Source organism: Tinamus guttatus, unplaced genomic scaffold (genome assembly GCF_059628265.1).
Source record: "Tinamus guttatus ecotype Peru unplaced genomic scaffold, ASM5962826v1 Tinamus_guttatus_pri_ptg000620l, whole genome shotgun sequence".
NCBI classification, from domain to species: domain Eukaryota; kingdom Metazoa; phylum Chordata; class Aves; order Tinamiformes; family Tinamidae; genus Tinamus; species Tinamus guttatus.
The window spans coordinates 335,782-358,967 of NW_028289154.1; the positions used below are offsets into that span (position 1 = coordinate 335,782).

The window sequence follows — 23,186 nt, forward strand, 5'->3', positions numbered from 1 at the left end:
GTGTCTGATTTTGTTTTTTTTTTAGCTTTAGTATTTTACACATATTTTGCATGACTACCATAATTTTCAGTGAAATTATATGACAGAAAGCTGTAACTACATCCTAAAAGGTGAATCATAAGCAACGAACCCATGAAGTATTTCGAAAACTGACATACTTGTTCAAGTGACTAAACTATGAACATATCAAACAACAAAAAATAACATTTACACAGCAAAAAGCTCTGTTAAAGCAGAAAAGTGTCTTGAGTCATGTGTGGGAAGATGTTTACCTGCACACAGCTAACAAGCTATATACCAAATGAGGAATGCATAAGCACACATGAGCATATGTACATAAACTTCTCAATTCACATACACAAGATTACTGTAAAATAGCTCAGTTCAGCCTAAAATCTGTGTTCATGCCTACCACTGCACACCACCAGACACATTTTTTCTCACTGAGACCAGCAAAGTACATTTTGCTGCAGGTAGATCTGAAGTGTAGCTGAGGCCACACTTGGAAAATTCAGTCCTTTAACTCCATCCTCCACTAACTCTTTGTAGCTAAGAGTCACCTAAGAAACTTAGCCATGGACCACACCTTGCCCAAAGCAAGTTCAGCAGAGAGCTTATTAGCTGGGTCTCTTTTCTGTACTTCCTTCCTGAGTTTTGCCACATTGCCTGGAACCAGCACGACAGCAAAAAGTTGATATTCTATCTCCCATTTAAGGAGCTATTTAAGAGCCACTCTAAGATGTCTCCTTCATCCAGAGCCCAGTGTGCAACACTGCCAAGGTTAATTGAGGAGCTAAAGGCCAAGATTAAGTTCCACCTATTCTCTGGGAGGATTTAGTTTCCCGTGTTACTATAAAGATACTTTCTGAGATGCATATGGAAGCTGACACAGGCAACCACAGGAACTTTGCCTGCTGCACTTCGTTCCCCAAAGAAATGCTAACCCCCATCAATCTAAATGAGTCCAGTTTCCATCTACACTCGTTTACTGGCAGGGTAGTATAAAGGGGCCATTGTGTAAATACAAGCCAGGCTCACTGACCTTTTTCTTTTTATGAAGGATGCCATCAGCATACCAACATCTTTAGATACCAATCATCCATTCTACACAGACCATTTCTTCTGACCCTTTTCCAAAATCCACCCCCATTTAACACAGACTCTACTTCAGTTTTAAACATAAATAAGAAATTTTTTTTGATTAGGTAACAGTAAAAAAAAAAGAATTCTAAAGTTTTTACTATATATGAGGTTCTCCTTTCCCCTTTCCCCCACACACATGAAAGTAGGACAAACCAGTGACCCAGATGTCAATCTAAAAGTATATATTTAATATAAAGTATTTCTATAGCATTGCTTGTTGCTTTGGATGCGTTTTCAGGAGGAAAAATGATATCAGTAGTCAACTGCAACAGAATCAGTTGAAAAAAACGAAGTATCTAGCTTTATCTAACTAAAATTTAAATAAATGTATGGGTTGGGAGTAGCTGAAAGAGGCACTAGGAAACATTCAGATGCTGTATGAGTTGTAGTTAAAAGGCAAGTAATAAATGATAGGCATGAATTTTGTGTGCACAAAAAATGGGAGCTCAGTGGCAAACAGATCACTGTTCCAAGGCCAGCTGGTATATACAATAGCATGCACAAACATCATTTTTGTACACGTAGCAGCCAGTGAAAACAATGCTCATCTTTGTGCTCTATGCAATCAAGAGCATCTGTTTGTAGAAGCATAGGCTGTACTTAGAAAAAGCGTCATCTTAGCTTCTGGGAACAAATCGTGATTTGTAAAAGTTGCCATCATTGCAGTATCTAAGCACTTAAATGCTGGACGATGTCATTGTGATTAATAATGAACATATATTGTGGCATGAATATTTTTCAAAGTACACAGATGGGTCACAGCCAATTGCTTGAAAGACTGCAAACACACAGTAGGAATTCCTCTCCCTTTGGCACCATGAGGGTAAGGCTGTTGGCCCAGAGCTGCCAGGGGTGACACCAGAGTGCTCTGGACTGCTGCCTTGGAGGGAAGGGATGGCTAGGTAGAATGCTGAAGCCCTGTCCTCTCAGAAAAAGCAACCATTTGTGACCCCGAACCGAGGTCTTTGGACCGGAATTGCAACAGCACAGAATCTTCCCATTGCTGTTGGTCCTAGGGGATTACACAAGCTCTGAGCTCAGCTAAGGAAGAGAGAGGAAAATCAGGGATGCAGACTAATACAGGCCTCAGGACAGTATGGCCAACAGCTTGAAAGCATGAGGGCTTCTCATTTCCTCTGCAGTTCTGCACACTACTCCTGTTACCCATGCTGTAGTATATACCAGCTATGAGACAAAGGCATAGGCTGTTTTTCCAAGGAGTTAAATGAGAAGTGTGTGCCAGCTCCCCTGCAGTAATGCCTGATCATCTATTCAAATGGGAGGATTTTATCCTAAGAAAACTGAAACTATTGCTTTGCTAAATTAAAGCCAGGGATACTTATTTTATACTCTTCGTCACAGGAACAGAGTGCTGTAAGTGACAAAAAGAGAAGGAAAGTGTGTCTCCCTTGTCAGCCTCCCTGCGTGCGCCAGGCATAACTAAGAGCACAAGAGCAGCCACACTAGCCCAGCCAAGTGCCCTGTCTCTGCCAGGTGACAGAATCCATGACTGAGGATTCATGTAAGCACAAGCAGTGTGCTGCACACAGAGACAGTTACCCAAAATACAGCCTCTCTAATCTCAGATTTCACAAGCCAGAAGTGATGGCTTTGTGCCTAGCGGCTCTATCACCACGCTTATCGCCAATGGGATGGTCAGGGAACAGGCTCTGCTGCTCACCTGGCTCACAAACTGCTCTGCCTCCATCTGAAGGACCCTGGGGGTGCACAGTAGCCATGGCACACTGCATGAGTTCTTCCAAGGGCAGCAGAATAGCTTGTATTAGTGTTTTCCCAGAGCACACAGGCAGAGGACAGCGAACGCTAAGCCGCAACGCACAAGCTTCAGACACCATGAAAAAGTGTCTAGGCACGGACTGCCTAGCCAGCAAGCTGGCACTCAGAAATCCAGAAAGGGGGAATCTAGGAGAGACTATTTATTGTTCTCCAAAGTGACTAGGAGCTGTACGAGCTTTTGGGACCCCCAGAGAGGATGACATTGTGCAGAAACACTGTATTTGCAGTTACTATCAACTAAGAAGTTGAAGAAACTACATGTTAAAGAAGAAACTACATGTTTTAATTTAGCCTTCAAACAGCTACAGTGCAAGATACATTAAACAGATGAATAACTGGATCAGAGGTAGATGAACACTTTTAAAATAATAGCGGATAATAGTGGAGCTTGAGCAATTGCAGGGAGAACATCTAGAGAACATTGCAGTAGTACTCTGCAGATATATTAAAGGAAGACAAAATGTTCTAGTTCACACATTAATCTGGAAAATGGAAGATTTCTATGACATTCCTACTGCTGCCTCTTGCTACAGATCACAAGAATGCAACTTACTCAAAGTAAACAAACACAGAGGGATTAGACCACAACACTTTTTAGGAAGTCTTTAGCTTTCAAAGCTTGCCCCCACAGCTTCCAGCACAGGGGCCTGAGAACTCCCAAGTGACAGAGGGCACTAGTGATTCAAATCACCAATACTGGAAGTATTTATTTCCAAATGCCCAATGATGGCAAGATCTTTTGACCACAACCACTGTTAAAACTGCTCCTGCTTTAAAAGGCGAGATAGAATACATCTCCATGTTGCAGCTGGCCCCTGAGATCCAGGGACAAGTGTCAGATCCATGGACATTGCCCTTTCTTACAAAGAAATTCATCTGTTATGTAAGTTTCCATACACAGTCTGCAAATACTTCTATATAGTCTATCTGAATTCCATTTGCAAATTGGCAATGATCTATGCCATTAATATGGTTTACAGCATCTGAGTGCATCACAGCTGTAGCAGCATTATAAAGTTAAGCAAGTAAAAGAAAGCAAAATGCTATGTTTTCTCTCCAATGATGGGGAAGTTGAAGCATGGAACAAGGGAAAGACCTGTGATTTTGGAGTGTGGAAAGTTATGGCAGAATGGAGATTGAGGACAGCGGTTGGCTACAGCCATGGTCAATCTTCTTCCCTTTTGGTACTTCATGATGAAGATGCACTCAAAATATAAAGCCACTGAGTGAGAAAATGTCTAATTCTGAGTTCTTAGACATGCTGGCTCTGTATTATTATAAGCATAAAGTCCAGAGTGGACAAGAAGGAAAGCCAAAGGGGGATGATGGAGGGAGGAGGACCCCAGTGACACTAGCTGGCCATACTGAGAAGAGTAAGTTAAGCTTCAGGACACACACTTCATATTCTCTCAAGAATATGTAAAGGACTCTTCAATCTTTTATATGGTTGCATTCTTTCTCTTAATGTGCACTCACCTAAATGAGGTAGTTGAAGAAATAACAATGGAAGTAACTTTTAATATTACCATACTATAAAGGATCTTGTTATTTTGCTTTTCTTCTAATCCCTCCCCACCTTCTTCTGAGGAAATAGAAAAAAAAATCTGACCCATGCTTACTTTTTTTTTTTTCGTCACCTCAAAGTAAAACAAGCTTTTTCTCATTTATGCAATAAAAATTGAATTAATTAGACTGCATTACCCTCATGTTTAGTCTGGGTTATCATCAAGTCTAATTACAGAAGATAGTCATAATGTTTTCCATAAATAAACCTGAAAGGTCAACCTGTGTCTATGCAAAGCACAGAGACAGACTTATGTCACAGGGGATGCAACAAGGAGGTGCAATATCTCCAGGAAGAGAACAACCAAGAACAGACATGAGTCACTTGCACAAGGACTGTTCAGCTAAATGTAAAGAAAACACTTTGGGGAATTCAGAGTTCACTGGGGTGAGGCTGTGGCAACAGCGAAAATACAAAGCTGCTCCCCCTCCAGGTAGCAACAATCCTGGGAGAGGCTAAACATGCATTGGTGCGCATGAAAAGAGGGACCCAATCATTCAAAAAACAAAAAGAAAAACAAAAGATCTTATTTGAAGTTTTGCCCAGAACTGAAACTAACCTAAAGTTTTCATTTTATTAGGTATCCGAGCAGACTGCCTACTCTTTGCCGTCATTATTCTTATTTCTTGTGACCTTTTCTATTTCCCAATTTCCCAATTTCTTCCTAAACAGCAACAATGCTACAACGATGATGGCTTCACAACTCTTGTTCATTCAGAAAAAAATGAAACCATAAATTTCTAAATTTTTTTTTGCTATTTTTCCAATTTTAAAATTCAGGGTGTGTAATGCTATGAGAATGCCTATACTGAGAAAACAAGGGCATTTTAGATTCATTTAAATGTCTTTAAACACATTGAGTATTTTCGCAAAAAATCTTCCATGATGCCTTAACAGACACAGCTCCACTGCAGGAAGCCAAATGACAGGAGTCGAGAGGAGAGAATCATTTGATCCCTCACACTGGAGTGATCTATGTAAAGCAGTCTCCAAGTCCATGGTGAATCTTCCCCTATTGTGTGAAATTCAATAGCGAATGTTTTTACTGAAGAAGAAGAAAAAAGTACACTCCAACAGTACTAAGGTCTCCACACCTGCTAACAGAATAGATAAGTAGCAAATATGGCTAGGCACTTAAAAAACAGAACATTACGAACCACACCAATTAGATTAACTTCTGCCCAGGATAAGCACAGGAATTCCCAAGCTCATAAAAAAACTATATATATATATATATAAACTCTCTCTATATATAACTATATATATGTGTGTGTGTGTATATATATGCATATATATATACATATATATAACTCACTCTGAACCAGAAATCAATGCATTTCAATCACAGAGGGAATCCTTCATCAGCCTCTGAAAGTTGAGGAATGCAAAAGAAAAAGACTCGCATAAAATCTGAGAGGTACTGTAAAAACATTCAGTGTGGAATACAGCAGTGGAGCATGATCATAAACAACACATATTTGCAACCCTAGTTGCATTATTCAACTAAGATTCATGTTCCTGAATCAGATAATTTTAATGAAAAAGATGTCACACTATTGTGAATAGCATGTGCTCCCTGTAACCTTCTGGTACTTCCCCAGCTTCCCAATTAGACCCTGGCCTTTGGCAGCAATTTAGGACTTAGTAGCCCCTTCCATATTGGCCTCTTCGCAAGTGTAGTTCACACAAAAGACTTAACTTCTACCAGGAATACGTTCTCTTTATCTATTCTTTATGTTCAGACCTGTGTTGTTCAAGAACTGCTCTTTTAGCATCAAGATTTCAAGTACAATCTAGCCTCAAGATTTCTCAAATGGCCACCTCCACTAGGTATATATTTACTTTGTGGTAAATAATACTTAATGTGCTCGAGAACTGGGACCACTCAGAAACAGAAAAAAAAAAAAAGACTTTGTTTTCTTTGCCTCTCTTCTTTTTTGCCCTTTGCTCTCCACATCTGAATACTTTTTCAAGTCTCTTTTTGTGCCTGTTCTAGTTTATTCTACTTGTAGGGAAACACTCAATTCTCATGACCTACACTCTCCTACTTCCCATTCTCCCTTCCTTGCATTCCTTTCTATGTTCTCAGTCTGGATGAAGACCGAGCACAAGGTCAGATGTTCTCAGAGAGTGACATAGCTACAAAGCAATATTTTAAGAGAAACATCATTTCTTAGTGTAATGCAAAAGAACAGTGTCTTAAATATTTAAGTTATTTGTAAAATCTTTTACACAGAATGACTTTCATGGATCAGTTCATAAAAGCTTTCATTCTTTTAGCTACTTACAGTTTTTTGCCTCTTCAAAATAAGCTACTTACAAGCATTAACAAATGTATCTTCTAAATGTCTATATGATACATATATATTACTGTCCCCATAATTCAAGACACCTGAGACAGGAAATTTGCTAGATCTTCCCATAAACACCAGGATTGGAATGCTGGTGTCAAACAGTAAAAATAATTTCTGGAGTAGGCTTCAGATGATCAATATCATCACTGCCTTTACATGCCTCGTCATCAAAAATATTCACTGGTTGAACATACTCATTTTTCCCCCCTATATCTTATCTTACAACCACTGAATCACAAAACATAATCTCTTTTACATGATACCCATTGACTAAATAATCCAATGCTTTAAAGACATTGAAACATTGACATGGATAGAATCTGCATTATAGAAGGTGCAACATGATACAAAATTACTTCTATATGTACAAATGGAGAAATCAGCAACTTCAAGATTTCAGTAACTTGACTGTTCCAGAGCTACAAATGAGCCCACATTCTGAGCAGAGCTCCTCTTAGTAAACTGGCAAGCAAGGCACAAAACAGGCAGAAGAGTCTCACTGAGAGCTCATTACAGATTTATGACCAATCTGAACATTAGATCATGTTTGCCAAATTGCAAGTCCTTGCTGAAGACACACGGCTTTTATTTTGCACTTGGTGTAAAATAAAAATTACAAAAGCACTTCCATTTTAATCATATTTTACTTATACTCCATAAGCAACCCAACTGCTTAAGCAAAACATGGAATAATGCAAGAGTTAAAATATAATAAATTGAGAATCTTTCCCTTTTTTCTGCATCAGTATGTCACCAGCTTGGAGTAATCTGGTAAGAGGAAAAGCAAATCAGCATGGAAGACATAGGATTTGTTTTGAAACCTCTTGCAATCATTCTGAGGGAGCTGGGCCTGTTCAGCCTGGAGAAGAGAAGGCTGAGAGGGGATCTAATCAGTGTCTATAAGTACCTCAAGGGAGGGAGTGCAGAGGACGGTGATGGTCTCTTTTCAGTGGTGGCCACTGATAGGACTAGAGGAAATGGCCGGAAACTGAAACACCAAAAATTGCATAGGAACTTAAGGAAAAATTTCTTAACAGTGAGGGTGACAGAGCACTGGAACAGGCTGCCCAGAGAGGTTGTGGAGTCTCCTTCTCTGGAGATCTTCAAAACCCGTTTGGACGCAGTCCTGTGCCACATGCTCTAGGTGACCCTGCGTGTGCAGGGGGGTTGGACTAGATGATCTCTAGAGGTCCCTTCCAACCCTAAGCATTCTATGATTCTATGATTCTATGATTCTCTTCTCCCCAGTAACGTGGAGCAAAATAAAACATATTAAAATGGAGAACACCATGACCATTTTCTATTTACCCACAGACAAATATGAGAGAAACAAGATTTCTTCTACTAGCAGTGAAGCTACATCCAAAATAGTATGTAAAGACCTCAACAAATTGTCATATTTAGACACAATAATAAAGCACTCCACTCTAATCTGAATAGTACTATTATTTAAAGACATATAAATATGATTACTCAGGAAAATGAAGGCTAAAGATTTTAAATCATAATGGACACATTGTGTCAGAAGCTGTTACCAGAAGTGCCAAATGAAAAAATTGCTGAAGAATGTGGTTTTTATTATACAGTAGTATGGCACTTCTTATTCAAATACCCTAAAATACCCTAGAAAAACTGTGAAATGCCTCTAAATGGAAGACAAGTTTCAAGCTGCCCTCTCCTGTACCATTTCTTCCTGATTGAAGCTCAGAATGTAACAACCGTTCACAAGCAAAAACATTATAGTGAATGACACACAGAGAAGAAAAAATACTCTGTGACTATGTCATGGCTCATGTTTGGAATAACCACCTTTTTGTACTAAAAAGTTTGAAGAAGGTCCACAGTCTAATGCAAAAGTTAAAGAAATCACTTGAAATAACAAAAAGTTGTCATGAGGCTGGAGGAAACGCCTTGTTTTGACTTTTGCAGACAAAATCGACGTTTGTTTGTAATGTTTAATCTACTTTGTGAAAAAGCATAACGTTCTAATGGAGAGTTGAACTTATGTATTTACATTCAAAAGATATGAGAAGCTAATAACAACGCTTGAAGGTAAGGCCGTATTTTGGGGTTGTTTGTCCGAAAAGGACCATAACTTTATTTATTAATCAACCCCCACCATATCGTTATCTGTACCCAGAAATTTCAAGGCACAGCCTAGAAACCTCAGAAAAAGAACACATAATTTGCTGCCAGGATTATGTTTAAGACAGTTAAGTAGTTAGTTCAGAGAGCTCCAGGAAGGAGTTGCACCTAACAAAACGCACCATCCAAACCCACAGACAAGAGAGTATTGCTCGCACTGCCTAACTGTGATGGGACTTTCATGCTCCGTTTAATCTCTTACCTTTGGATTATTGCACACAGCTCAAACCACTGACAGAACCTTCACATAAACATTCAAAAAAATGCTCTAATCCCAACAGGATTAAGTACCTGTCCCTTCCTCTCTATTTTTCTCAATTCTATTTGCTACTTTCCTAAGAGGCAAGGATCTGGTTTGGGAACAGGTGTATCCTCCCCACTTTTTGTTTTTGGAAAAATCTTCAAAAATTCAGTTTACCTCTAGGTCTACATATAACTCAGGAAGCATCTTCTTAAGAATGCAAAATATTCACTCACATTTTGGGGACTATATGAAAAGACAAAGACTTTAGCTTGTTTTGTAAATATTTTCCATGGCTATCTAAATATTTTATTACTTCCCATTTCCCTACTAGAGCAGAAATTCTAATATAATGTCTGTATCTTAAGTTAGATGCTACTTTTGCTCTCACTGAACTCAATGACAAATCATTCATGGAATTCACAAGTAGGCCATTTGATCCTTTTATCCAGAATTTCCAGAAATACATATTTTATAAGTATTATACTTCTGATTCTAAGAAATTTCTCTTCACAGTTGCCTTATTTTCCTCATGCTAATACATCCCTTTTTTTCTTCACTTATTATTTCTCAGTAAATACTTATGTTGCAAGCTTTTTGGAGCAGGTAATTTGTTGTAACACCCTGGATATTACATATCCACATGGTGTTCTAATCTCAGGTCTTTAAATATTGCTTTGATACAAACTAAACAATACTGATGGTGATAAACCAAGAAAGTCATTCTGAGACTTTGGATCCACAGATAGACCCACAGATGCTCAACTGTGAATGCAAACTTCAGCAAGGTTTGAGGTTCACTTTAAGGGATAATTGAGCACCAGTCCTTTCTAATGTGAAGCTCAGGTTTTATCTGTGTGCTCATAATGACATTTCATCATTACCAGGCACATCATTCCGGCGATTAGTTTCTAAAGACATGTACTCGAATGGTGAACTATTTTTACTGTTCTTCTAACCATCTCTGGTCAAATTAACAGAATAATTAGACTGCATACATGTGGTTGCTGCCTTAATTGTGGCCAGCCATTCTCCACAAAATACATCCTTACTCATATATGATTCTAGATGGACAAATAGGCAAAAGAGTATTACAGAAGTAAAAATTACTGATTATGCAAGACCATAATGTCAGAGAAGTTCTACTTGTGGGTACCAGAACAACCATTAACTAAAGAGTTCCCTCAAAGGAATTTCAATACATTACCATTAAAATATAACTTTACTCATTCTCCTTCAGGGTAGAGTTTACTTCCTAATACCTCCTATAATGGTATGTTGAAAAGTAAAATGGAAATTTTGAAAAACATAACAAGCATTCAGCTTTAAAATCCAAACCTCAGGCATTTCCCATTATTGTTCTTATTTGGCTTCCATTTCCTTCAGCTGGCTAAAAAGTTCTAGCCACAAAGAAAATTTACCCTGAACTTTTGTTAATTTCTAAAGAGATTCTTCTGTTCTTTAGCCAAAACCTGTAGCTCTATCCCACAGGTTCCATGTTGTTTTTCTGGGCTTTCCAGAGTACCTGTCTTCTTTTATGCCACCCCAAAGACCATAGACTGCTTATCAGAAGAAGGTGAAAGAAAAGGAGGTTTTAATCCCAGCAAACAGCAAACTAATATGTACAATATACATTTCTGCTCTGCTCAAATTGTATATGTTTTGGAAATTCTCCTCTATTAAAAAAAAAGAAAGAAAGAAATACAAACACCAAATAGTCCAGATATCTCTGAAAAGAACATAGTCAAGGACAAGTTGGATTCACCAAAATATACAACCATGTGAAAACAAACAAACAAACGAAAAAGCACCTCTGTGGTACTACGCCCTATGCATGAGAGAAAGACATAAGGCTAATAGGAAACTACCAGAAGAATAGTTACCAGTCTCTACACAGACCCTCAATCACACATCTTAAAAACAAAAGTTCTCCTACTTAGTACACAGGAAAGCACCTTCTAGGCCTTTCAGTAAGATAATAAGCATTTACTTTGTGTGTTCGTGTATTATTTTATAAAAACAATTCCAACAACATCTCTAGACACAGATTGATGATATCAGTACAACAATATTGTACTGGAGTTGCTACAGGTACCTCGGTGTTAAATATACCTCCATCTGTCTGTTAAATAAATAAATAAACAAAAGAGCTGAGATTTCCTCAGGAACAAGAGCACTTGACATTCTCTGTGGCTGCCACTTCTCAAGATGCACAAAGAAGCTCTGGAAAATGCATCCATCAAAAAACCTAAGTGTGACAAATACTGCAAATACACCTTTCTCTCTTGCTGTTTGTTTACCTTTGAATGTGTTATCTTAATGTTGCATTTACAGTATAGTTTGAAGAACCTCTTGCATACAGCACAGACTTTTGAACTGTCAAATATTTAAAATAAAAATCAGAAATAACTTAATTTCTTATCATCTGCCTCTATAAACTGACTTAGCTAACATTTTACCACAGGAATGGGCTGTGAAGTGTGGAATGAAGATAAATAAGATTTGTGATAAGAAAAAAAAAAAAAAAAACAGAAGTAGAACAGTTCAACCCAAAATTTTGTTTTACGATTTATGCCCGTGGCTGCCCTTACTTACCTGACAAATAAATGAAGCACAAAATATGATAGGCCTTCATTTATACATATCTTATACAAGCCTGTACAACCCGGAACAATTACGGAAGATATAATTATATATATATATAAAACCTGCTTACCTTTCATCCCAAACTTTGAGTGTCTTCCAAACTTCAGAATAATTAGCATTATCACTAAGCCAGTGCACACAAGTGCTGCAATTCCTACCACAACATAAACCTAAAAAAGAGAACAAAAACAGATCTACTTCTTTTGTTCTCATAAACTATATTTGATAATTAAACATTAATTCAGATTTATCCAATTACATTTGAAATAGGAAACCTTTAAACTCAGAACACAGATTACAGAGAAAAACCACCTGTTTAAATTTCCTCCACCCTACAGAGAACAGTAATTCAGATACCTCTAAGAATCACTTTTCTGAATATCCTATACATTCAAGGCATGTAGGAGGGAATGCCTATCACCCCTTTTCCTTCCAGTGGAGTGGTATGTTGTAACAAAACACAATATAAAGCTTGTAAGAAAACACTTTTTAATGTGAAGGTGATTGAACAGTGGCACCGATTGGCCAGAGAGGCTGTGGAGTCTCAATCTTTGGAGATAGATAGTCAAAACTCGACTGCATATGGTCATAGGCAACCTGCATTTACAGATCCTGTTTTAAGCATGGGGTTTGGACTAGATGACCTCTAGATGTGCCTTCGAATCTCAGACATTCTGTGATTCTCCTATCAGGGGAGATGAGACTGCCTGGGATTCTCCTGATCTTTCAGCTTCCAATAATTCTGCATAGGAGTCCAGGACAGCATAAAAGGTGGGACTCCAGAGACACAGACCCAGCAATTAATTCAGTTGCCTCTACTGAGATGTGCTACAAATTATCTTTAAAAAAGAAAATCAAAAAAGAAAGGGAAAAGGGAAAAATGGGAAAAGAGAAGAAAAGGGAAAGGGGAAAAAAAAGGGGGGGGAAAAGGAAAGAAATCACATTTCAAAACAAACAATACCCACATACTTTGTCAGTAGCACCTCTGTTCTGGGATCAGAACTCAGCAACAATCTTTAAATTACCTTGAATTTTTTCATTTTGCGAATGAAGAGCTGCTTTCCTTGGCTAAAAGTTAGAAACAATGCCTCGGACTAGCGAATTACAGCTAGCTATTCAGAAAGGCACGAAAAAATTGAACAATTTTACTCAGAATGAAAAGTCATCTACTCTCTCAAAAAGCATGTTGGGAAGGAGTGCCTCTCTCTCTCTTCTTCAGCTTGTCTAATAACACAGTAATGGCTCTGGTACGTTCTGGTACGTTAGGGTCCCGTTACAATCTCCACAGTTGCATTAGTCAGAGAGTCTGCCAAGATTACAGATCAGGAAACAATGTATATACTTACAGTGATGCTATCTTCATTCTCTTTGTTGGAAACATCCGTAGAAGTGATTTGATTACTGTTATTTGTGGTGTCTCCAAGGTCATTAGGTGTGGTTTCATATTCTTAAGAAAGGAAAAAAGGTTGTTTTTATAATTTCATAACCTTGGAAGGGAAATGGTGGTCTTTTTAATTTAATTTCTATAACATCATAACACTAGCAACACCTATTGGCATTCTGATTTCTTTAAAATTTAAAAAAAAAAAAAGTACCTTTTTTTGGCTGTACCCAGTACATTTCGGGGGATCCTTGTGGCAGGTAATTTTGAATAAATAGGGTGTGACTGACAGACTCAAAGAAAGAAGCTGTTTCTTTCTGTAGCACCATAGAAAAGGAATCTACACCATATTATGTATTAGAAAAACAAGAGTTAAATAAGAACCTCATCCATAAAGCTATTTTTATGTGATTCTGACTTCCCATTAAAAATGAAAGACTGCCCTCTATATTGAACTTTGCTTGCCTTGTATTCAGCTAAATATAGGACAGTCTTAGAAATTAGCTTGGGGACTTTCTGTTTAGCAGAAGAGAACTTGGCAGATGGCCTTTTTACTAGTTTATTGCTATTAAATGTGAAATAGCTATTCTTCATAGGTTAAACAACCAGAAATACATTGTGTGCACTGAGATTACAGTCTAACATGCTGAAATGTTATACAGGTAAACTTGAAAAAAATGTAGGTGCCTAATGTGGTCCAAAGAAATTTGATTTATTAAAACAACACTACTTATACATCTACAGAGGGGAATCAAGGACAATTCCACCAAAAGAACAAACATGGCTTAATTATTTATAATTATCTAAAAATGAAACACAGATTTGTACAGTCCATCATTTTCTCTTGGAATTGTTTAAGCAAGATAAGAAGAATTAAGTAATACACATATGAATCCTAATCCATGCGTTAAAACAGAAAGACTAGGTGTATTTTATGATTACACCTGGAAATATACCTAATGTTCCAACTTTATGACCACAATATGGGTGTAGATGAAAGGAAACAAACAAGGCCAAGAAGCGCATTTATTACAAATGCACCTCCAGCACTGTATTTGCAACTTACAATTAACGGTGTATTTCTTTATATTTTGATAAAAATCAGTGCTACAAGATGGAATGGTGACTGTGAGTATGAAAAAGGAAAAGGCAGAGCCTAAGCTCACACAAACCCCAGAGGCAGGAAGTCTTCTGACCTCAGCGCTGCCACCTGGCAAGAGGAGGGGGGGCCTGTCTGTGCCTTGGTTAAGTTTACCTTCTTTAGCTCCCAAGGTCTTTTTGGAGAGCTCATCTGGCAACATCAGCAATAAGTTGCACTGGCCTTGATCTTCATGCATGCACAAGCACAGTTTGTTTCCACACAGTACTCCTTAGCCTGCAGATTCCTTTGCTGTCTGAAGCTACACAGCTATCTCTGCCACCGAGGCTACACTCAGTCCCACCAGGTTGTCTAGCGAACTCACAAACACTATTGTGAGTATGCACCACACACACGAAAAGATAGAGTTTTTTCAAATTATAATTATATGTTAAGTAGGTGGAGTTTTCATAAGAAAGAAGATATGCTTTGGGCCTTTTTTTTTTTACTCCTTAAATTCTCCAGCTCAGCATTGCATCCCTACGTCTACAGTTGACTCTGCAACAAAGTTAAAATCCTTACTTCTTAATAAAGTTGCGGTCCTTAATTCTTGCAAAATAAATCCCGGTTCCTCACTTTCAGGGGAAGCCTGATGCACACACTACCGTCTCCTGTGACGACAGGCTCTACCACAGCAAAGGAGGAGAGCTCGGTTTTATTCACCTCCAGACTCTTGATCAGTGGAGAAATCCAGTTTACAAGTATGTCAGGATAGGTTTTCTTAACAATTTGCTGGCAATGTCTTCACTATGATACCTTTGACCATAAAATGGGACCAATATACAAAATAGATGTTATTACTGAAATAAGCCTTTAAGAGGAAAATTTATTGCTCTTAACTTTAACCGGAAGACACTGCAGAGGGGCAAAAGCTGAGGAACTACATTTGCAATTGTGCTTACATCTCCTTCTGCCCTAAGGTACTGGCAAGCATACATTGAAGGACTAATGAGAACAACTCAAAGTATTTCAGGCCCAGGTCTGTGAATCCTCTGAACACAATATTGTGTTAAAATTACATAAAAATGTGAAAGGGGTAAATTAGGCCACTTTGGTTCATCGGTGCAGTACTGCCATTTCCCACTGCTTAACTGCAAGCGATTTGCATTTGAAGCTGTGCCAGAGTTTCAAAACCGCCTGAAATGGGTGAGCCGGGCAAGGAAAATATGCACAGAGAGCAGTCACCCAGCCAAAAAAGGAGCAATTCCGAATTAGACAAATTCCTGTTCATTTCTGTTACGAAATCCTGAGCGCGCCAGGCTGCACACAGACGCAGACGTCCTCACGCCTTGACTCATGCTCCAGGGACTGCCATGGCCGCAGGGCTTGTCTCCCCGCGGCCTCGTGCTGCCGCCACTGTGCACGCCGGCACCGGCAGCTCCTGCAGGGCGGCACCTCGAGGCGTTTTATAAGCGGGACAGCTGGGTTTTACAGGGCACGATGGCTCACTCAGCTTCATGGCCACACCAGAAGCAGTAGCGTGGCAGGAAAAGTGGGAACGGAAGCACCAGAGAAGTCTTCTTGGCACATGGTGTTCTCCCCAGCTTGGAGGAAAGCCCTGTTTCTGCAACTCTCCTTCCTGCCTGCATTCAGGTGGGAAAAACATCTGCCTCTCCACGAAGGTCCCACCAAGCCTCCTCACAGCCACCATCTCGGTCCATGCTGACTCTGCCCACCCACAGCTGCCATCTTGTCTCCAACAGGATGTTGCAGTGGTGCCAGCTCCAGCCCTTGCCCCGGTAAAGCCAAGAGGAGCTGTATGTCCCCAGGGAAAGTGAGTGTGGAGCATCTCTATCATGGGGCTGTGCAAGTGGTGGCGCTCCAGGGAGGGCAGTATGGCAGCTGCCAAGTGTACTAACCCATCTTATTTATTCACATCTTGCTAACGAGACTTGTGAATTCAGGATAATTAAGGGAGCGCTCCAGACTACAAAGTACCTCACCAAGCAAGCACTGAGTCACTGAAACAAAGATCAAAGGCAGCAATTTCAAAAAGTAAAAAGCAAAAGCCAGAGAGTAACAAAGAATGCTGCTTTAATCAAGGCTAGATCTTCCAGGCTGTGATTCACTTGCACATTTCAACAGGGTCTACCAAACTCAGCCGAATCACAGAGCTCACACGACTGAAGTCACACACATGCATCAGGACCTCAGAAAACATCTCAGGATCAAAATCTTCCTGTATACAACTTGCACAACACAGCACATGTCCCTAGGGAACTGTGCAAACTCTCGCCCCCTCTCCTCCTCGTCCCCTTTGCCCCCCCCAAATAAAAAGAATTTGGAAAAAGAGGGAGGGAAAGCTATTTCCTAAGCATTTAAAGTCAAATTGATGCTTCAATTGCACATTTGCTAAAGTTTAATGACATGGAATGGAATCAAAGCAATAACATTTAAATCAGCTTAAGGAAGCTTGAGTCATGTGCCATTTCATCCAAATAAAAAGTACTCCAAGCAGGATCCAGCTTCTGACAGAACTTAAAGAGTGTTTTGGATGTGTTGGTGAGGACGGGCTTTCATGCTGGGCAGAAGTACACCAGAAGCACTATGTGAAACTAGCCATTTTTTTCTCACTTTGCAACATTACCCTATCTACATGAGAGTGCTCATCGACTTCTGGAACGTACAGCCTAAAACATTTTGCCTTGACAAAAAGCTAACACGAACACTGTGCCATCAGATCTTCTGGCAGACACTCAGATGTTACTGACTTGATGTTCTGCTTATGCAAGAGAGATTAAGGAAAGGTACAAAAGAGCGGACAGAGAAAAATAAATTGCCTAGAGGGAAACTCACTTGTGCCAACTTCATTTTTAGGGGGGATTTAGGAGAACATTTTTGGAGGCAAAACAAGTATGGAATCATCTCTGGAAAAATAAATTAAGTTATATAAAGAGAAATCATGAACCCTCATTCCTTCAAGAAATGCTTCTGAAAGGTTCAGAAAATCTCATATCCATAAGCTGCATCAGACAGCTGCTATCCTACAGGACAAATTGTGACTTTCAGTAGCAGTGGATTTATGCTTCTCCTAATATGAATCAAAAGCAGCAACGTAAAATGTCACATTGCCCTCATTTATTTTAAATTATATAAGGCAGGAAAAGAACCAACAATACAAAGTACCTTTTAGAACTGTGTTATAATATGTGCCATTTCAGTTTAACTGAGCCTGACATTCAATCTTTTAGTGGTTTGAGATCCTTCATTTCTAGCATTAAAAGAAAAGAAAAAGAAAATCAAATATATACCATAAACGTCTGGATCCACAATTGGGCCACTACCTGCACACAGAGAAGAAAAAAAAAAAAAAAAAAAAAAAAAGAAGGAAAAAAACCTTTGTAAATAGATTGCAAATGCTGGAACAGTAAGAGTTTTTTCAGGATTCTTTTTAAGCGTTCACATGTTATTTGTAATAACAACGGTCAATATCTATACAAACACAAAGCAACATCAAAATACTGTTCTGCTTATTAGATTACTCTTACAATTATTTTAGAGCAATTTTAATCATTTAATTTAATTTAATGCTATGCTTCATGTGCCAGAACTTTTGCACAACACAAGCGTCTGCTCTGCAATAAATAAGTCATCTGATATAAGTTCAGCATGAACTATTCTTGTTGAAAACCAGTCTTAAATATACTTTCATAATAGGTGAAAGCAGAACTTGGTGAGAGTTACATTCACTAATGTTTACCTGGTTAAAAAAAAAATGTAATTAAATCACTGGGAAAACAGGTTTAGATATTTGGCAAATTAAGCGCTAAAGGTAGCAATGGACTAAACAGCACCACTAAATTCCCTGTGTTACAGGATGCTCCCAGAAAAACACAGCTGCTCAGCTGAACCACACACACAACTCCCTTTGAAAGCGTAAGATCTCCCATACTCAGAGAAACTACAGAATACGGTCTTTACACGAGTAGATATCCATCACTAATTCATCCTTGTCTATGACGTATTTAGTAGGTGCCCTACTGTCTTTCCCATATTGTTTTGAGATTAAATTTGTTTTGAGATTATTGTTTTGAAATTAAAATTAACATATTGTTTTGTTTTTGTTTTGAGATTAAAATTAACATATAGTTAAAAAACCTAAAAATGAATCAAACTTCAAAAATTGTAATTCTCTTTATAGAGTCATACAGTAATTTTGTATCATGGCATTAAAAGGCATAAAGCCACTGTGAAGAATGACCAGAACATACTTATTTCTGCTCAAGTCAACAGTGTGTGAATCTGTGCACATAGTTAGGCTCATTTTAAATATATTTGAAGATATAAGACTCAAAAATACGATTTAAGAAGACCTCATGAGAATGGCCATGTCCATATGTTGAAACAAATAACAAATGGCATGAACACATACTCCTATCTTTTCTCAAGAAATTTCTGACTAGGCTTTTCTGTCCATAAATCCTCACAGATTCAATTTTTCCAGTATAAAACATTCCTCTGATGAAAGACTATATTTCCCATTTGCCATCTTTATGAATTCTACTCATCCTCATCTAAAGAAAGAAAGAAAAAAAAAAATCTTCCTAAACCTTCACTCCAGAATTAAATGGCAATATGGTCACTACTGCTTATCAGAACTGGGATAAAACAGTCAGATTAACTTAACTCCTAATTCCTGCCAGGTATGCATGTACTTGAAGTCATCTATTCAAAACTCTCTTATATAATTAAACACTTCCCCTGAAATAAAGTTGCAAAATCAATTTTGAAACAAAACCAAATTTCTATATAGTACTCCCTACGTAAAATTATATTTACTCAATCTTCAAAACATTGGCTGAAGCAATTTTAACATGAAGCCTCACCACAGTAATGCTGCATGTTTATATGCAATTATTTTTAATGCAAACAAAGAACAGTATTGATGTTTTGGACTCTGTTAGTAAAGGTGGTTGCACAAATAAACTACTATAAACAAATCCTATCCAAGTGTCTTTATAAACAGCATCGATGTGTATCTGGCTTGCTTAATTCCTTTTTTACAAATGCGACATTTTCAGAAAAAAGCGGCAACAAAAGACTCAAGCCAAAAGATACTTCTGTAAAATCGCCCCATGTTATTATGCCACACTAGCAAGATGCTTCTTCTAAGGCATATTTAGCATATTCTTTTGCCTTGACAAAATATTCTGTGACCTGAATTCTTTCAGCTGAATTTTAGAGTGGAAGGCTGGTAGATGAATAAGCTTTTTAAAGAAAATAACAATTATTAACAATTTCTCCAATGCTCATTACCTGCTATAGATCATTTATGAAAAGAGCCTTAGAATAAAACAAGGGTGTTTCTTGCTTATGCAAACTACAATGCTGTTTGCTGCATTGTAGTCTGTAATAGTCAAATTATCAAGAACAGTTACACTAGAGTCAGTGAAGTTTAGCAAATTAAGAGTAGTTAAAAAAAACAGTTGCTAACAATGTAAAATTTATTTTCCCAGACCTTAGTATTTTGAAATTAAGTTTTAATTTATATTAACTGTAATAACATTTACTTGATCCAAATGGCACTGGTAGATGACTTCCTCCCCTTTATGCCTGCAGACTTAGTCCAGCAAAAACAAAGTTCTGCAAGTAACACACTGGATGCAGAAAGCATCCTAGCACAAATCTTGTCATTTCTGTGTTCGAAACGACCTTGAAGGTATAGTGGTAAAACAACACGCTTCAGACTTTGTTGAATTTATTCTAAACATGTAGTCTATAGGTGAAGGTTTGGTGGGGTTTTTTTAAGTGCATTTTCCCATAAATGATGTAGCAACCACAGAATTGGTCCAAAGCTCAGTGAGGATACTGCACCCCATGAAACATTGGGGCTGGTGTTTAATTCAGTCATGAAGGCATGGAAATGAACAAAATACCAGGGCGCGGGCCTGATCTTTATGCTTCATTGTATGATACGTGGGCCTAAAGAAGAAACTACACAGTAACAACAGGTCTGAAAACCTTTTCAAAAGTTGAAAAATCTTGGCAGTGCTTTAAATAGCAGTAGTAGAGAGAAGAACAAAACAAAAGAAAAGAACAAAAACAGTAATACAATGAATGCAGGATTCTATTTTTTTAATATTTACTTTTATGACAGCTTCAGTGGAGGAGTGAGCAATGCTTGGAATATGCTATAACTCAACATCATAAACTCTATAGGAAAAGCTGTATTGTATTAACAAAAACAATATTGAGTAGTTTAACTAGATAAGCAATTTCCCATGTTGTTAATTTTTAAGACTGGATTGGACACATTAACTGATTTCTAATAAAGTCACATCCTCTGTGTATGTATTCTAGTTTCCTCTACAGAGGTTTTGTGAAGCTTAATCCATTGCAGAGCTTAAGAAATGTTTAAAGAACACAGCATAGATTATTTTGGATATTTAAAATGTTTATAATTACAAAAAAAGATGGAAAGAATAAATAATGCTGTCTTTCTAACTTGGAAACTTCTGTTCTACTTAACAATTTGAAAGATCACAACTGGGAAATTTTCAATCTACAAGAAAGAAGCATAAAGTGAAAATGGAACAGGAAATGGAATTTCAATGAAAGAATAAAATCAAATTCAATGAAAGAATAAAATCAAATAAAATCAAAGAAGAATTGTTATTCTGATAAGAAAATTAAGCCAGTTCATATTGAATAATCAGAGGGTAAGAGAACTTGTATACAAAATGTGTATGAGGTGAACCATTTTACTCAAGTGTTATAAGGCAGTAGTACAGGCAGTAGCAGAATAATAGGAGAAGAGCTAAGAGAACAACAGGAGTAAATAGAGCCTGATTGTATCAGGCTTCTTCTAAGCCTTTCTTGGAAAGGAGGAGAACTGGTACAAATCTTAAATACAGACTGTACTTTTATTGTCTACAGCCCTCAATGTAAGAGAATTTAAATATTTTTTTCTTTTTTTTTTCTGTCACATAACATTAGCATTGCTGATATTTCAGAAAAAGAGGAAGGATATTTCCATCCCATGGCTAAAAAGCTAAAGGTACACGCATACTCATATTTTCAGATCTGATTCTGTGAGCATGTAAACAAAAATATGCTTACACTTCCACTCTCACAGTGCAAGACCCACTCAGAGTTTTTCCATATAGTAGTACACTTACATTTCTGCTTTCTTACTTTTACAGTCACTTCACAGATGGCTTTGAGGAATCATCAAACCACAGTGAACATCAACCACTTAGAGCAATCCCTGCAGTTCAGGGAGTTAATCAACCTTGAGGTGGCTTACACGGCATTTAGGAGGAGCCTTTAGAACAGCACAAGATGCAAACATTTACCAGAAACTATCTTGAGCATGAATATTCCTAGGCATGCAGGTGCCCGACCTCCACTGAAATGGTTGGGAATTAAACGTCCAGTTGCCGCAAGGACCTGAAACCTTGGTCGTTCTGCCTCTGGGTTACTTGTTTTCTCTCCAGCTCCCTCTGCTGTCCTAAACAGTACATTAGCATGGACTGGCAGACATCATTATTGGTTTTGCAACAAGGCACTAAATCCTTCACAGGCATATTCCCCGTGTCCTTGGATACACTGCCTGGTTGCACTCATACACAGTGCAGAAAATTTGCAGATTGACTGAACTGGCACTCGCAGTTTCCCAGGATTAGAATTCAAGTTAGAGAAAGCACTTCAGAAATAGTAATGTCTTACATCCTTAGCTGTGCTGATAATGGTAACTCAAAGGAAGGATTTAGGGAGTACTAGCACGATCTCTCTTGAGGAGCAATAAACAACAAAATATTAAAAGAAAAACATTATTTTACAGCTAGTCCTGATGAATTTAACTGAAAGAAGAAAGTTAATTTAAAAAGCTCCATTCAAAATAGGTAAACCGGTCAGAAGCGCTGTCCCCACATGCTCATCAATTACAATTTCTTACAAAAAGACATTACACTCACCATCTCCAGGCACTGACATGAAATGAGCATCAACCCGCTTTTCATCCTCTCCGTACTCGTTCTTTGCCAGTAGTGTATAAGCACCATTGTTCAGGTGGGTAGGGTTGTCCAACTGAAGGCAGCCATGGTATTCACTTTGATTGATAACATGTATTTTAGTACAGATGTATTCAGACTCATTCAGGATAGCCCCTTCATAGAACCACTGCAGTGTGGGTTTAGGGTTCCCTTTCACAGTGAATGGAATGCACCAGTGGTGGTCCGGGGTTGGAGATTCAATAAATGTGATATTTGGTGCAACTATATTGGAAAAAGAGTGAAGAACATCAGAATATCCTGAACATGGCTTTTTTTTCCACCCCCCCCCCCCCCGCCTTGTGTTGTTAGGGAAAATATTTGTCATTCATCAGAGCTAAAATATGCTTATTGTAGGCCTTATACCTATGTGGAGCATACTCACACTGGAAGCCCACCTGCTCTGCCTAGCATACTATGCTCAGAAGGGAAATGAAGCCATTTTTCAGAAAGAAACAAAAGCAAATAGTTTCAGACAAAGTCCGAACACCCATTGAGCTACTCAGATCTGCAAGGGGTGGAAAATTCAGTTACCAGGCTGCAGAAAAGAGAGAAAAAGCTTTTAGCTTCACTGTAGTAAAAACGGAGCAGAGGAGTGCTGAAGGAACAAAACAGTATTAAAAATAGTTAAAAGCTGGCCAAAAGCATGCTGCAGTGCAAATACATTCCAAACTTTCAGACTATTTTATTCACAGAATCAAAGCCAGAATAGATTATTTAATTCCCTGGATTCTTCCTGACGAAAGAACCACTTTCGACTTTCATTCTTTGTTCAGACTTGGTAAA

General features: G+C 38.2%; 1 protein-coding gene across 3 annotated transcripts in view; it reads right to left on the bottom strand.

Moving 5' to 3' along the window:
* Positions 1–23,186, bottom strand: part of NTRK2 (neurotrophic receptor tyrosine kinase 2) — a 184,191-nt gene that overhangs the window by 121,138 nt on the left and 39,867 nt on the right. For all 3 annotated transcript variants that reach the window (XM_088535244.1, XM_088535247.1, XM_088535246.1), the window contains exons 8-11: positions 22,326–22,625; positions 17,661–17,693; positions 13,237–13,337; positions 11,961–12,060 (exon numbers count right to left, since the gene is read on the bottom strand). In XM_088535244.1, coding sequence (XP_088391370.1) covers positions 11,961–12,060; positions 13,237–13,337; positions 17,661–17,693; positions 22,326–22,625 — 534 coding nt within the window. The remainder of the gene's footprint in view (positions 1–11,960; positions 12,061–13,236; positions 13,338–17,660; positions 17,694–22,325; positions 22,626–23,186) is intronic.